Genomic DNA, 13,912 nt, shown 5'->3' with positions numbered 1-13,912 from the left:
GGGAAGTCTTGACTAGTCCCCGAAGTAAGTCCAATTCTGGTTGCTGAGTGACCACATACAGTCATACACTTGCTCTTGGTTCAGGCTCTGCACTTGTTGCATGCTTATCTAATTTGTTAAGTTCTTCCTTTGGGGCATGCATTGTATGTGGTTTTGCTGGTCATATCCCCTGCACCTAGTACAGTACCTGGCCCTGTATTCAACAACAACAACAATAACAATGAATAGTGTTATGAGGTGTTATCCATTCCAAACCATCTATGTAACCACTTAACCAGGCACTTTCCAAAATCACTGTGTTCATCATGCTACTTGTCCATTGGACAGTGGCTACAATGGCTCCTCTTCATCTGCCTCTACAAAAAAAAAAAAAAAAAAAAGGCCCAACCTCTTCATTCTGGCACTCCAGGCCCTTCACAATATGACTCAACTTCACACTGGCATTTGATACTGTTACTGTGCTATATTCCAGCCTACCTCATACAAGAGTTCTCTTTGGTATTTTCTACAAAACTGATTTCTGTCTTTCATCTCAGAAAATTCTCTCAGGCAGAACCTAGGATTGTTCTAGTATGACCCCTGTTCCTTCAAATATTTTCCCACCTCTATTTGCTCTACTTCAAAAGTAGACCCACATCTGCTCTTTTCTCCCTGTTTGCACTATCACCCTAGTCCAAGATTCCATCCTCTGTGGCCTGGATCATTGCAGTAGTCTCCTGATCATTGTCCCTCCTTTCACTCTTTCTTCTACACTCTATTCCTCACGGAGCAGCCAAAGTACTTGTCTAAAATGTAAATTAGATCATGTCGTTCCTAGGCTTGCTTTCCTTCTCATAACTCTTACAATAAAATCTAAACTCAGGCTTATGACCTTCATGGCCCTATGTGACCAAGACTTGCATCTCCAGCCTCACTTCCTGTCCCTGCTGTCCCCTTCAGTTCACTCCGGCCATGCTGGCCTGGTCTCTACCCCTGGAACTGAACTCATTCTCACCTCCAGATTTTGGATTAGCTCTTCCCTCTCCCTGGAATGCTCTTCCCTTGGCTCTTCACTGGCTGACTCCTCTTTGCCATTCAGGTTTTGGTTCAAATATCACCTCCTGGGTGGTGGAGGTGGGCGGCAGCATTCCTTGACACCACATCTAAAGCTCTCCCACATTCCAGTCATCTATCATATTACAAAGTTACATTTTTTCATAGTACTTGTAACTACTTGAATTGCCCTCTTTAAAATTTGCATGTATATTGTAGCATTGTCCTCTCCTTTTTCACTCTTATATCCCCAGTGCCTAGAATAGTGTCTGGCATGAATTTAATAAGTGTCATTAGATATCATCATTGTATAATACTTACTAGGTGCCTGATGTCATGCTAAGTACAATGTGTTCTTTCATTTACACCACAGTGCTTTGAGATAGATATTACCACTCATTTATAATGAGAAGTTGAGGCTGACAGAGGCTAAGTGACTTACCTACTAGAAAAAAAAATAAATGGAGAAGTCAGGATTTGAACCCAGGTCCACAGCTTTTAACTACTCAGTAGTGTAACTACTTAGTAGTCTTGTCTTTACCTTTGTAAGCCCCTAAACCAGTCCAAACAAACAAACAAAACAAAGTAGGTAGAATTGAATTGCAAAATCTCAGAGAGGAAGAAGTTCTGTAGTCTGGGCTGAAGGTCAAGGGGTGTCTGCTGGGAGAGAGAATAGGTGACCCCCAAACTACAAACTGGGGTCACATGATGCACATTTTATTCCACAAATATATTAAGTCTATTGAGTTCCCATCCCTTAATCAGGCTCTGTTCTAAGCTCTGAGGATTACATTTCTGTGAAAATCTCACACCCCATGCCTCTCTGCCCAGCAAAGGACTCCTAGAAGAACGTTCTGTTAGATATCCGTGCCCTTTGAGGGCAAGAGCATCCAAGTCATCTCTCAGGACTGAGACTAGCCAAAGCCAACGTCCAGGGCTATGCCTCTGAGGACCTGGGCAGGCCCAGGTGTGTTTATTTTGGAGCAGGCTGGGTAACAGGGAGATCCGGAATTCCAAAGACTGAAAAACAGTCAACTCATTTCCAAAACCTCAACTACCTGAGGCAGACAGAGGTGGGTGGTTCCTGTTATTGTTTCAGCTTTAGCCAAAGGGGAAAACTTGGATTCCAGCCCTTTTAGAGCACAGAGCACTTTCCCGAGTTCATGGAAGCCCTGTGGTTGACCCATTAGAGGTGAAGCAGAGCTTGGTAATGGAAGGCCCATCCACTGGAAAATATCACCTCCCCTAGGGACACATCATTCCCCCCACCCCCCAGGCATCCTGGATCAGCTCCAAGCTCCAGTATTGCTTACTGGGAAGGAATACCAACAGCTACCTAATTATTGTGGAATTAATTCTCTATGATTCCAACTAGATCCTGCTCTGAAATTTAAATTGCAGTTGGATGCTGTGGATGAGAGGTTGATTTGCAGCTTTCCACAGAACCAACAGAAAAATGAGAACAGCAGACGTGGCACTTTGGCCACACTCCCCTTCCATTATGGGATCATACAGAAAGTACACTGATATATTCTAGTCCCGTAAATTATTCAGGACCACATCAGAAAGATCTAGTCTCATAAGAGGTTAACAAGGCACATGTGAAGAAAGTGGCTAGATTCTGCTGAATTCTGGTGACACTGGGGAAACTATTATGACAAAAGGGAGGATTTAAATTCCAGAAGACATCAAATTTGGGATTTTTCTCCACAGAATAAATCTGCAACAGCCTTTTCTCCCTCTTATAGAGCAGAGGGCTTCTCAAATTAAGGATCCTCCAATCCATTTTTTTTTTTCATTTTACTGTCAGTGAACTTTCCAGCAGACAGACCTGACCAACACCCCCTTGCAGAAAACCCTCGCCTCCCACTGCTTGTTCTGCTCACACTCCACATTCCAGCCACGAACGGCACTGTCCCCTGCACTGTGGCCCCGTCACTCAGCGTGCCATACTTAACCACCTCTGGACCTTGGCACATGGTGTTCGCACGTGGTGTTCCCTCTGCCTCCATCGATCTGTGTCTAGACAAGGTTAGGTCCCTCAGCCCTGTGCTCCCCTGGCGTCTGGTACTGCCCCACCATCTCACTTTATTGTAATTGCTTGTTTAACTCCCTGCTCTCTCTCTAGACACTGTGGGGGCAGGGGCCAGATCCGTCTTGTTTGCCTCTGACTCCCCAGAGCCTATTACAGCTGCTAGCACGAAGTAGTGAGAGGAAAATGGACTCATCAGGTTAGGTTCTGCCGATCTCTGAATGATCTATATGCTGCCTTTCAAGCCTTGTATATACTAAGAAATGCAGACCAAAGAATAACAGGGCAGGAATGTGAGAAAGCTGCCTGAAGCTTGCTCCCCTCCCTTTCTCTTCAGCTTACCCAGCTCCTGAACTTATGAGCAAAATCTGTGGATTTTTTGCTGACCACAGTAACAGAAGAGACTATAAAATTCGGCTTTCCATCTGGTTCTTCATGGTCCAAGAAAATACAGCCATTCCAAACTCCAGGGAGACAAGCACTCAAATCCTGAAAGCTTAAACCAGCCGGTTGTAGACTCCCCTAAGCGCTGCACGAATGTGACTCGGGGAAAAAAAGTGAAGCAAGCATCATTTTCCTATAAGGATCGATTCTCTGGTGAGGGGAGGCGTTTGATGTTTCCCCGTAGTGATACTCCCCTCTGGCCTTCAAAGCCAACCCGCTTGATCCAACAGCTGGTCCTTGCTTCCCTCTCTACTCACGCCAATGTGCTCCTTATCGTGACGCCAATCGTCAGCACTTTGCAGACTGGGGCCGAAAGTGGGAGCTGGCCTTCCGCTAGGAATGCTTTAACATCTGTCCTCCTCCACCGTCCAAAACTAGCTGCTACTTCAATGCCAAGACGATGCGTTTGCTTTTTAACATTTGATGTTAGAACCAGAGTTAACTGAGAATTGCTGATGAGGGACAAAAGAAGAATCGATGCCCCGTTGATCTAAGAGCATCACGTGAGACACTCGGGCGTGCTCGGGAATCTGCCCAATGTTGTTCCCCCCCACCCCACCCCGCCACTGGCTCGCCTCTCCTCCTGGCAGGAAGAAAATAGGGCAAAGGTTCTGAAAAGCTATCAGTGGGCTGGTCTCCGGGTATCTGGGGCCCAAGTGGAGAAGGGAATTTTCAGAACTGTGCTGGAGATGCCAGTTCTGGAGAGAGGATAGCAGGTTTGAAGGCTTCGGGCAGTTTGGATAAGCATCTAGACTCTGGGTGCATCTCTGAGCCTGCTCTGTGAGCCCTTTGAAGTTTGTCCAACTTGAATAAACCTTCCAGAAAGCTGGGACCAGTAAAATGACTTTTTTTAGAAGTCCCTCTGGATGTGCCCTGTTGCTTTCTCACAGGGCAGCCAGCCCATCAGGACAAGAGATGTGAAAAGGACAGAAGGAAAAGGCTTGAGATGGAATGTTTCCATAATATTCAACTTACTGTCTTCCCCCCTGCTCTTTTCTTCCTGCCCTTTTTATATATGGAGGAGACAGAAGATAAATCACCAAATTCCCAGTGGACTTTGAAGACCCCCCCCCCCCGAGCTTAGATCTGATCGTGGCTTGCCCGTGACCCCTTTGCACCGTTGCAACCTGTTTCTGAAGGCTTAGGCTAAGATGTGCGGGAAAAACACCACATGCATTAGATGAACAGAGTTTAACAAAAGATGCCATTTGCAGTCCAGGAGAGCTGGTGGCCGGGCCATGCGCTGGTACAGGCAGAAGTTTCCATTTCATTTCCTGGAGAAGACGTCCCTGGTTGCCTAGGCTGGGAGCTGATGCCTCTCTTTCCTGTTTGCACGGACGTTCTAATGATGGAATTACTGGGGCAGCAGGAAGAGCCTGCTGGCTTAGAGATGCTCTCGGGCAGGTGAATACGCCCCCACACCTGGGGAAATGCCAGGTGCACCCTCGGCCACTTTCAAGAAGTAACGAGGGTGGGTGGGGTACCAAACACCGGCTTCTCTGGGGAAGCCTCTGTGAGCTGTAAATGGGGTCTCCGCACCTGCCTTTGGCACATTTGTGGGAACAGGCTGAATGATGCCCCTTCTCTGACTTTTGAGAAGTGTGCCCTGGAGGGTAGGACACAAGCTCCAGCGTGGTTCAGAAATATCTAGAGAGGAGACCTCGACAGCAGCATCCCACAGCTCCGCCGGCTGACCACAGACACAAGAGAAAGGCCCTTTCTGGACCCTGGGCCCAGATGACAGAGTGGGGGTGGGGTGACAGAGAGGTGACAGAGGCGGTGGCAGCAGCGGAAAACCCCCACTGGAAGTGGGGTTGCAGGTAGTTTTGTTCATTTATTGATAAAAAAATATTAATAGCAATTAAGGAAAACAAAACATTCACAACCCATCACAGAGTCCTGTAAGTTTCAGCCTTATGTTCCCAATGGAGTCCTTCATCTGACGGAGCTGGGGATTTCAGCCAAAAGGCCCCTTCATGTTCTTCATGGGTGGGTACTGCTGCTCCATGGGCATGGCCCCAAAGCAGTCGGAGGGGTTGCAGTGGCCGGCCTTTCCAGGCTGCCCCATGGGACCCGGGGGCCCAGGGATGCCAGGAATGCCTTGCTGGCCCATCGGTCCAGTGGCACCCATCTTGCCATACCCGGGAGGGCCTTGGGGACCTAGACGGGGGAAGAATCAGAGGAGGAATGTTAGGAGATCCAGGTGACAAGAAAAGAAGAAATCGTGGTCGTGGTAAATATTACCTTACGTGTGACAAATGTTTGTCAGGTTACAATAGGTTTTCACGAAGACCCGATCTGATCCTTACATTAATGTAACAATAACAATATTACTATCCAGTTTTACTGGGAGCTTCCATGTGCCAGGCACAAGGCGAGTGCTTTGGATGCATAATTCAATGAATCGTTACAACGATTCCCTGAGAAAGAAACAATCATCTCGTTTCGTAGATGAGGACACAGGCTCAGAGAGGTTTTCCGTGCGGGGTACGTGTTCACTGCGGCTGGGTCTCAGAGCCAGGCTGGCCGACTATGGTCCTGTCTCTTTCAGGCTCTACAGCCTGACTTAGTGACCTCGTCAAGTTTGGACAGCCAGGATGATGCTGAGCAGGGCTTGAACTTGCCTTCCCTGGCCCCATCATAACCGACTGCCTTCCCCTCTGTCCTGCTAGCCCAGTTTAGGTCTTGAGGATGGGCCCTGGGTCCTCCATGGGACCCTGCACACCTTGGCATTACTGTAAATGGTGGCTGATAGGCCTGTAGTTATTTGAGTTTCTACATGATTATACTGTGTTGTAGAAGGAACATAAGCAAAGCAGATCTCAGCTGCTCAAGACCTGATTTCACATTCTGGCTCTTCCTACCTGGGGGGCCGGGGAGACCATTTTCTCCTGCAACGCCGATACCAATGTCCCCCTTTTCACCTTTGGTCCCGGGCAATCCTGGGACAAAAGAAATAAAATAAGTCCTATTCTTGAGCAGAAAAACGACACCCGCAGTCAGATTATTGGAAACACACACATGCACACATCTGTCAGAGTCATGATGGACCTCATGCCGTGCTCCTGTTCGCCCCCAGAGAGATCCAGGTACACCTGGAGAGCAGAGCTACCTCGCATTCCTGGCACGCCCTGCCGTCCTTCCCTGCCAATCTGGCCAGGGAGTCCGGGTGACCCCGGAGCGCCTGGCCGGCCTGGAGCGCCATCCTTCCCTGGGGGCCCTGGGCGTCCTGGAACTGCGGCCATCTCCATGGGGAACCGCATCCTGGAGGTGTAGTAAGCCATCCTCTCTGTAAGAAAGGGCAGGGACAGGTCACAGGGTGCCCTGGGGCCTCACACTAGCACAGAGGGGCTGCCGGCAAGGAGTCCAAAATGGCCTTTCTTCAAAGGGGAGTCAGAGCAAGGAACATGGGGGCTGATCTCCTGAGTGGCCTCCAGTGCCCTTGCACCATCGTCTCTCAGCAGCACCAACCTGACAGATGGCCTCCCTCTCCTCCAACACCCTCATTAGTCCGCCACCAACTTCACAGTAAAGTCCAGACTCCTTGCTCAGCATTCAAGGTCTGCTTCCCAAGCAAGATGGCTAACCCTGTCAGGACAGGGTCCCTATTCTCCCCAGGCCCTCGCATGGCAAGGCTGGGTGAACAAATGAACAGGAGAAAAGCTTAAAAGTGAAAGCATCCCAGCTATCTTATGGCTGCTGCTCGCCACTCTGTTCAGAACTCACTTCATGCAGACTCGTTTGATTTCAATTTTCTTGTCTGTCTGCTTTGCTCCAGTGGGGGCTCAGGGAGAGCGGTGGGGGGGGGGATCATTTTATCTCTGAACAGAGCAGGTGATAAGGAAGGTCTGACGTCTAATTGAACATATGCCTGTAAGTGGACGGGGGCGGTGGTGGTGACTAGGGAGGGGAATTGGGCTTTAAGGGAAAGGAGGCCAGGGCAGGGTGGAGAACCAGCTGGGAAGGGCGAGCAGCACCCACTGCCACCCAGCCAGCTGCCAATTACCATCAAACATTTTAATGATCTCTTGTCTGATGAACCTCTTGATTTCATCATAATTCACCATGTCTCCCTGAGGAAAAAGAAGAAAACTTGCCTCAATTATACTTCTAAGCCTGGTGCTCTCCCCCTGGGAAAAGACTCTATTGAAATAAAGGACAAGGAGGGGAACAAAGGTTCTAGGAGCCTCCCACGGATACTTAATCCAGGGTCCTAACCCCCCTGAAATGGTGCAAAGCATTTTGTGGAGCAGCGCGATTTCCTGGGGAGAGGGTTCCCCAACTTCCCCAACCTCCCACACACGGTTAAGAACCACCCACATAGGAGTTGTGCTCTTTCACTCAGAGGGTCAGCAGGAGCTTCTAAAATGGCCTCTGCTCCACCCACCCTGTCTGCCTGCTCTGTGGGATGGTGCCCATGGCTGCCAGGCTTCCTCCTTACCATGGAGCCAGGCATCCCGGGCAAGCCGGGGCTCCCCACAGGCCCCGGAGAGCCAGGGTGGCCTCTCTCTCCTGCTGGACCCGGTGGCCCAACGGGCCCCATGGAGCCACTCTTCCCAGGCCCACCAGGCATGCCAGCTCTTCCCTTCTCTCCTGCCTGGCCCTTCTGTCCTGAAGGTCCCGGATCACCCTGCAAGGACAGGAAGTCTCATCCAGCATGGCCAAGTCCTATCAAATCCACTTCATGATGTCGCAGCCACTGGCCTCTCTCTCTCCATCCCCCCCCTCCTCCAACCCAGCCCCTAGCATCTTCCTCTGACTGTGGCCACAGCATCTTGACAAGGACTCCAGAGTGGTCCTCTGAAAAGACAGTTTTCATGCTGTCACTTCCTGCGTAGAAGTTCTGATGGCTTCCAGGCACCCTCAGGATAAAACCTGATTCCTTGGCTAGACGTTCAAGATCATTCGTGATGTGGTCCCGACCACCTCTTTTCCAGGCCCGTCTCCCTGCCCCTGTACCCGCAGCCATGCTTCACTGGTTTAGAACTCTGCTTCTGCCACAAGGTCTTAGCCCTCCCTGCCTGGAAAGCCCTTCTCCTCCTCCTGCCATGTACACCCCTCCTGCTCCGCTGAAATGTTCCTGTTTTTGCACAGCCTCCCTGACTCTCCAGACTGAGTTGGGTGCTATGTCTAATCTTCTATAAACACTGCCATGCCCTAGCATAAGTGTAACCAGACTCAGTGAGTGGCTATTGTTCAGAGACCTCTGTTTATCCAAGGCTGGGACAGAGTCTGGAATGTAAGTGAGATCAAGCAGATGCCTGCAGCATGAATGAATGAATCCATCCACTGGTCAATGAGTAAATGAACTTGAGATTTCCATCCTCCCAAACATAGCTAAGAGATAGGCCCACATGAGAAGTTTTTAGAGATGAGGTTGCTCCAAGTTCTGAGGTCTGCCCACGTTTTTCTTCCTGCCCACTGGCCTTCCTGTGTCTCCTCTCCATGCCTAAAGTCATAGCGTGGAGCTGGCCTTCATCACTCATGAGATTTTCCTCTCAAAACCAGCCCGTGCCCACTTACCTTTGGACCAGGGGGTCCATAGAGCCCCTGTTTTCCAGGGGGTCCCTAGAGGAAAGCAGAAGTCAGGAGTCAAGTCTGGGCAACATCTCTGAGCTGGCCAGGGAGGTAGGTGTCATGAAAGGACCACCTTCCATGGCCCTGGGGCCTCGGGCTTTGTCCAGCTGGGCTCTGTGTAAGGAAGGACAAGAGCCTCCTTTCTGTTGGTTGACAGCTAGAAGGGAGCAGGATGTCCCCCAGGGCATGGCCTTGTGTAATCATGTTGGTTGGGTCCCTTGTCACAGACAAAAAGAGGTGAGAGTGAAAGGGCCCATCCATGGCATATTGGAGGGCCTGGCAAGAACTGGTACCCAGGAAATGTTTGGAGCCTACCACCAGCACCATCATCATCACTACCACCACCACCATTACCACCACCACCATCACCACCACCATCATCATCACTACCACCACCAACATTACCACCACCACCATCACCACCGCCATCATCATCACCACCACCGTCATCACCACCATCACCATCACCACCATCATCACCGCCATCATCACTACCACCACCATCATCACCGCCATCATCATCACTATCACCACCATCACCACCACCACCATCATCACCACTCTCACCATCACCACCACCAACAACAACACCAATACCATCATCAGTTCTCTTTGACCAAGTATGCAGTAAGAAAATTAGTGAAGAACAAGTGTCATGCGTCCTTCTGCCTAATCCCCAGTCCCTCTCCCCAGCGCAGCAAGGGCCACCAACTTCCTGTATATCTGTCTGGAGGGAGTCCATGCCTTCAGGGAGGGTTTAGTGAGTGAACAAAGAGGCGTGAGGACAAGGCGAGGTGCAAGCAGCAGAACCCCCACCCCAGGAAAAGATAAGCCCAGCGACAGTACCTCTTTGCCAGCTGCACCATCTGCACCGGGTTCACCCTGTGGAGTAGACAGCAGGAGACATGCGATCGGCACTAACCCAGCATGGTGTCCCTTGTCTCCCCTCGCCCACCACACGTGCCTGCCCTGGGCCACCAAGGGACCACGATTCTCTAGCCCCCACCCTCAGAACCTTGGGCCATGGGCCATGGAAATTTAGGCTTCCCTCCCACCCCCAACTCCAGCCCGTCCCAGAGCCGCACATCGAAACAGCCCTGGTCACCCCCGACCAAGCTGGGCAAGGGCAGAGTGGACTGTATGCTCCTGGCTCCTGGCTCAAGGCCCCGGCATCTCTCAGGAACCCTAGCTCTGAGTTTAGGTTCCACGTTTGCCGAGCCTGCTCCCTCCCCAGGACAGGACCGGCTGCATCTTGGGCCCATCCTGCTTCTGCTGAGATGGTGGGGAAGAGGAATCTGGGATTGTCAGACAACTGATGGATGCACCCAGGGACCCTGGAGGCTCCAGGAAATGACAGAATGTTGGAGGGACCCACCTGCCCACTGCCCCGGGGCCATGGCAAGAATCAGAGTGCATAGGTGAGACTCGGCCCTCTTGGTGGCTGGGCCGACCATCACCCCTGCATGGGCTGGAGTTCTCTATCCCACTGAGGACACCAGCCCCAAGGTCATGGCTACTGCTTCTGGAAGAGAACACCCTTCCCTGGGACCTAGGAGACCTGGGTTCCTGCCTCAGTGTCCCCAGGAGACTTCATCCCTAAGACTGGCAATCCAGCCACCTGATGTGGGTCTTGTCTGGAACCTTTGAAAGAGGGAGGATTGCGGAGTGGCTAAGGACGCAAGTTTTGGAATCAGGCTGGCTCTTCCTAGCTGTGTGGTTCTGGGCAACCTAATTAACCTCACTGAACCTTGGTTTTCTTATGTGTAAGACGGGGACAATCGGACCTACTAAATAGGATTGCAGTACTGATTACATGACAAATGTCAAGCACTTAGGTCCCCATTCAGCACACTGTCACTGGCTAAGACATCACAGCTCTCGGAGCATTAAGCTCCAACCACAACCAGAAGTGGTTTCTGAGTGGCCCTGAGTGCTGCGGTCATGGGGCTGCATGTCTGGTTCCGGATGTTTACAGACCCTCTGTGGTTACCAGCCAATGCCCCAGGGAGGGGGCAGGGGCTGAACAGGTGCCAGGTCTCCCCGGCCTGACACCAGGTCGAGGAATCAGCACAGGTGGTGCACGGTCGGGGCAGTGGCTCAGTGCATGCCGGGCAAGCGCTGGCTGGAAGGGCTTGTCTTTTCATCTAGATACAACACGATCCTCAGACACAAGCTCCTCCACACTGCTAGCTGCCTGCTCACTGCCTCTCTTTCCCTGGAGACCCCAGCTGTGCAGCGCTGCGCTCTACTGACAAAGCCAACTGGCCCTTTCCCTCGGGACTGTGCAGGGAGATTCGAGGTCTTACCGGGGGCCCAGGGTGTCCGGGGGGACCAGGCTGGCCTGGAAGGCCTAGAAGGCCCCTTTCTCCAGTGGCTCCCCGATCTCCTTTTAGGCCCTGGAGAGAAAGGGGGTGGATGGTAAGAGTGGACAGGTGAGGCAGCGGTGAACCGCACACAGCAGAAGCAAGTGCCACTGCGTGCCAGGGACCCCTGGGGTGGATGACGCTGTCCAAACCTGAGGCGGGGCCCCGTGATGGCCTCCAGCCCCTTCCAAAGGCCTTCACTACATGCCACTTGGGGAGACCCAGGGAAGGAGGGGGATGGACACAAACTCTTCTCACCGCTCCCCGTTGTGAAAGAAGCCCCAGCCAGACTCCCCAGAGGGAGAGATGCGGGGAGTAGGTCACTCACCATTGCAGAGATCCCAGCTGGGCCCGGCTGTCCTGGAGGCCCTGGTGGCCCCTAAAGAAAGATGAGGTCAGTGGGACAGAAAGAGTCTTGGGGAACAAGGTCCCCTGCAGGCAAGAGAGAGACCAACAGCGAAAACAGATCCTGAACTCCAGCAGCTCCATTCTCTTCCCTAAACCCTCCCCTTCCCTTCTGGTCTTGCACTTGAGCTTTTACCAAAGGATTTGTGCCAGAGCTGACACCTGGGGGTCCCTGTGCTCACAGGACCTGAGTGGACAATCTGGCAACCACTGCCAGAGCCGAGGGCAGAGGGCACAGCCTTGAAGGTTAACAATGTGGGCCTGGGGTGTTCTGAGGTCCCCCACTTCCTCCTGTTCTGTGGGAGAAGCAAAGAGCCGGAGCTGGGGGCTGCATAGTAGGGCCTCAACCCCAACCCCAGAGACCAAACGGATAAGGCCGGCCATTGGACCCTGGGCCTCCCTGGGCTCCTGCTCTGCGGCCACTGGAGGACAATGGGACTCAACACGTGGTGGCGCTCCTGCCCTGCTGGGCTGGGGTGGTGCCCACATGCCTCCCCATCCCTGAGTTTTTTTTTTTTTTTGGAAGCAGGATTAGTTTATTGAACTCCAACGCCGGGTTGAGAAAAGTCCATTTCAAAAGGGAATAAGGGAGCTGGAAGGGAAGGCTCTGTCCGGCCAGCGCTCCAGCAGCCAGGCCTGGAGACGGATGGACATCCTGAGCGTAACTGGACGTTTCCGGATGACTTGACAGTTCTGTCCAGTCACTGGGGCGCGCATGGCACGGGCCAGCAAGCAGGAGCCCAGTGACCCTGGGGCTCTGAGTCATCGGGCCTCAGAGGGGAACGAAAATGGCCCTCCAGCAAATGTAGTCCAGAGCCCAGAGCTCTGGTTAGAGCTCCCTGGTTAGAGCTCTGCCGTCTCTGAAGCCCAAGACATGCAGGTCTCTCTCATGCCACATCTCTCCATGCTCCCAGATGGAAAGTTCTGGAAGCATGGATGCCATTCTACTCATCTCTAGACCTCTGGGGCAGGAATGTCCAGCATTGGGACTGGCACAGAGCAGGGGCTGAGGCCAGACAGACAGAAGTGAGAGGGGGGACCTCATGCCCCCTTTCCTCAGCCCCCAGTGAGTCTGCGAGGGGCTCACAATTCAGAGCATGCCCTTCCTGTCATCTATAATGTGAGCAGGGACGAGGCGGGGACCTTGGGTCCCTCGAGATCCGTATACACGGTGATGAGGACCCGGGAGCTCCTCTTTCTGCTCATGAACTATTTTTAACATTTCCAGAAGCCTCTTGGAAACCATATGTCTGCCACAACAGGCCTGCAATCAAAAGCCAGAGTGTTTCCTTTGCTCAGGAACCCCATCAGCTCGGGGCCGTCACACTGATCAAAGGAGCCCATTGGCAGCCATCTGTGTTACTGAGCAGCAAATTCCGACAGGAAACTCATTACTGCTTAATAACTGTCCTCTCCAAGTTGTCTTACCTCTGTAAGTGCACCACCCACGCACCCGGCCGCCCACCCACACCAGGAGCAGTCCTCCCCCGGCTCTGCTCCTTCCACGGCTCCCCGCCCCTCCCCCATGCAGGGCAGCAGCAAGTCCTCCAAACACAGCCTCTCTGCCTGGGGCCACCACTCCACCTCCACCCTCTCCCTCAGGGCCACCCCAGCTTCCACCTGCAGCCCTCCCTACCCCCCACCCCCCACCCGAGGTCCCAGATCTGCAGCAGGTTCTCTGGAAGCAGAGCCTTCCCTGTCAAACCCCACTCCAGCCACGCTGAACTTGGGGCTCCCCTCACCACCCCAGGCCCCTCCCTGCCTCAGGCTCTTGGTGTCAGTGGCCCCCCCATCCCCACCCTCCCCTCCGGCCTGGACATTCTTCCCCCAGACTGCTGGACAGGTGGCTCCTTTTGTCTTTCAGGCCTCAGCTCAGATACCACTAGGGCAGTAAAACTGCCTCTGAAGGCACTTCCCAGCCCTGTCTGTGACATCACACCCCTGCCTCAGAGGCTGCTGCCTTAATCTGCTTGTTTGTCACGCCTGTGTGCAAGCTCTGGGAGCAGGGGACCTTGTCTCTCTCACTCACTGCCTTAGTCCCCTGCTTGGAGCGATGCCT

General features: G+C 52.6%; 1 protein-coding gene across 7 annotated transcripts in view; it reads right to left on the bottom strand.

Moving 5' to 3' along the window:
* Positions 1–5,329: 5,329 nt before the first annotated feature.
* The window catches only part of COL16A1 (collagen type XVI alpha 1 chain), a 56,512-nt gene continuing 47,929 nt past the window's right edge, over positions 5,330–13,912 (bottom strand). For 4 of the 7 annotated variants that reach the window (XM_047726979.1, XM_047726981.1, XM_047726977.1 and 1 more), the window contains 9 exons: positions 11,777–11,827; positions 11,392–11,481; positions 9,932–9,967; positions 9,032–9,076; positions 7,950–8,138; positions 7,515–7,581; positions 6,621–6,797; positions 6,373–6,450; positions 5,330–5,668 (listed from right to left, as the gene is read on the bottom strand). In XM_047726979.1, coding sequence (XP_047582935.1) covers positions 5,466–5,668; positions 6,373–6,450; positions 6,621–6,797; positions 7,515–7,581; positions 7,950–8,138; positions 9,032–9,076; positions 9,932–9,967; positions 11,392–11,481; positions 11,777–11,827 — 936 coding nt within the window. In that variant the 3' untranslated portion in view covers positions 5,330–5,465. Of the gene's footprint in view, positions 5,669–6,372; positions 6,451–6,620; positions 6,798–6,979; positions 7,097–7,176; positions 7,380–7,514; positions 7,582–7,949; positions 8,139–9,031; positions 9,077–9,931; positions 9,968–11,391; positions 11,482–11,776; positions 11,881–13,912 lie in introns of those variants that run through there. The other 3 variants (XR_007126784.1, XM_047726982.1, XR_007126785.1) reach the window with 3 other exon arrangements.

Source organism: Lutra lutra, chromosome 4 (genome assembly GCF_902655055.1).
Source record: "Lutra lutra chromosome 4, mLutLut1.2, whole genome shotgun sequence".
NCBI lineage: Eukaryota > Metazoa > Chordata > Mammalia > Carnivora > Mustelidae > Lutra > Lutra lutra.
Note: the sequence above shows the minus strand (reverse complement) of the source record. Positions and strands in the feature narration are given on the sequence as shown.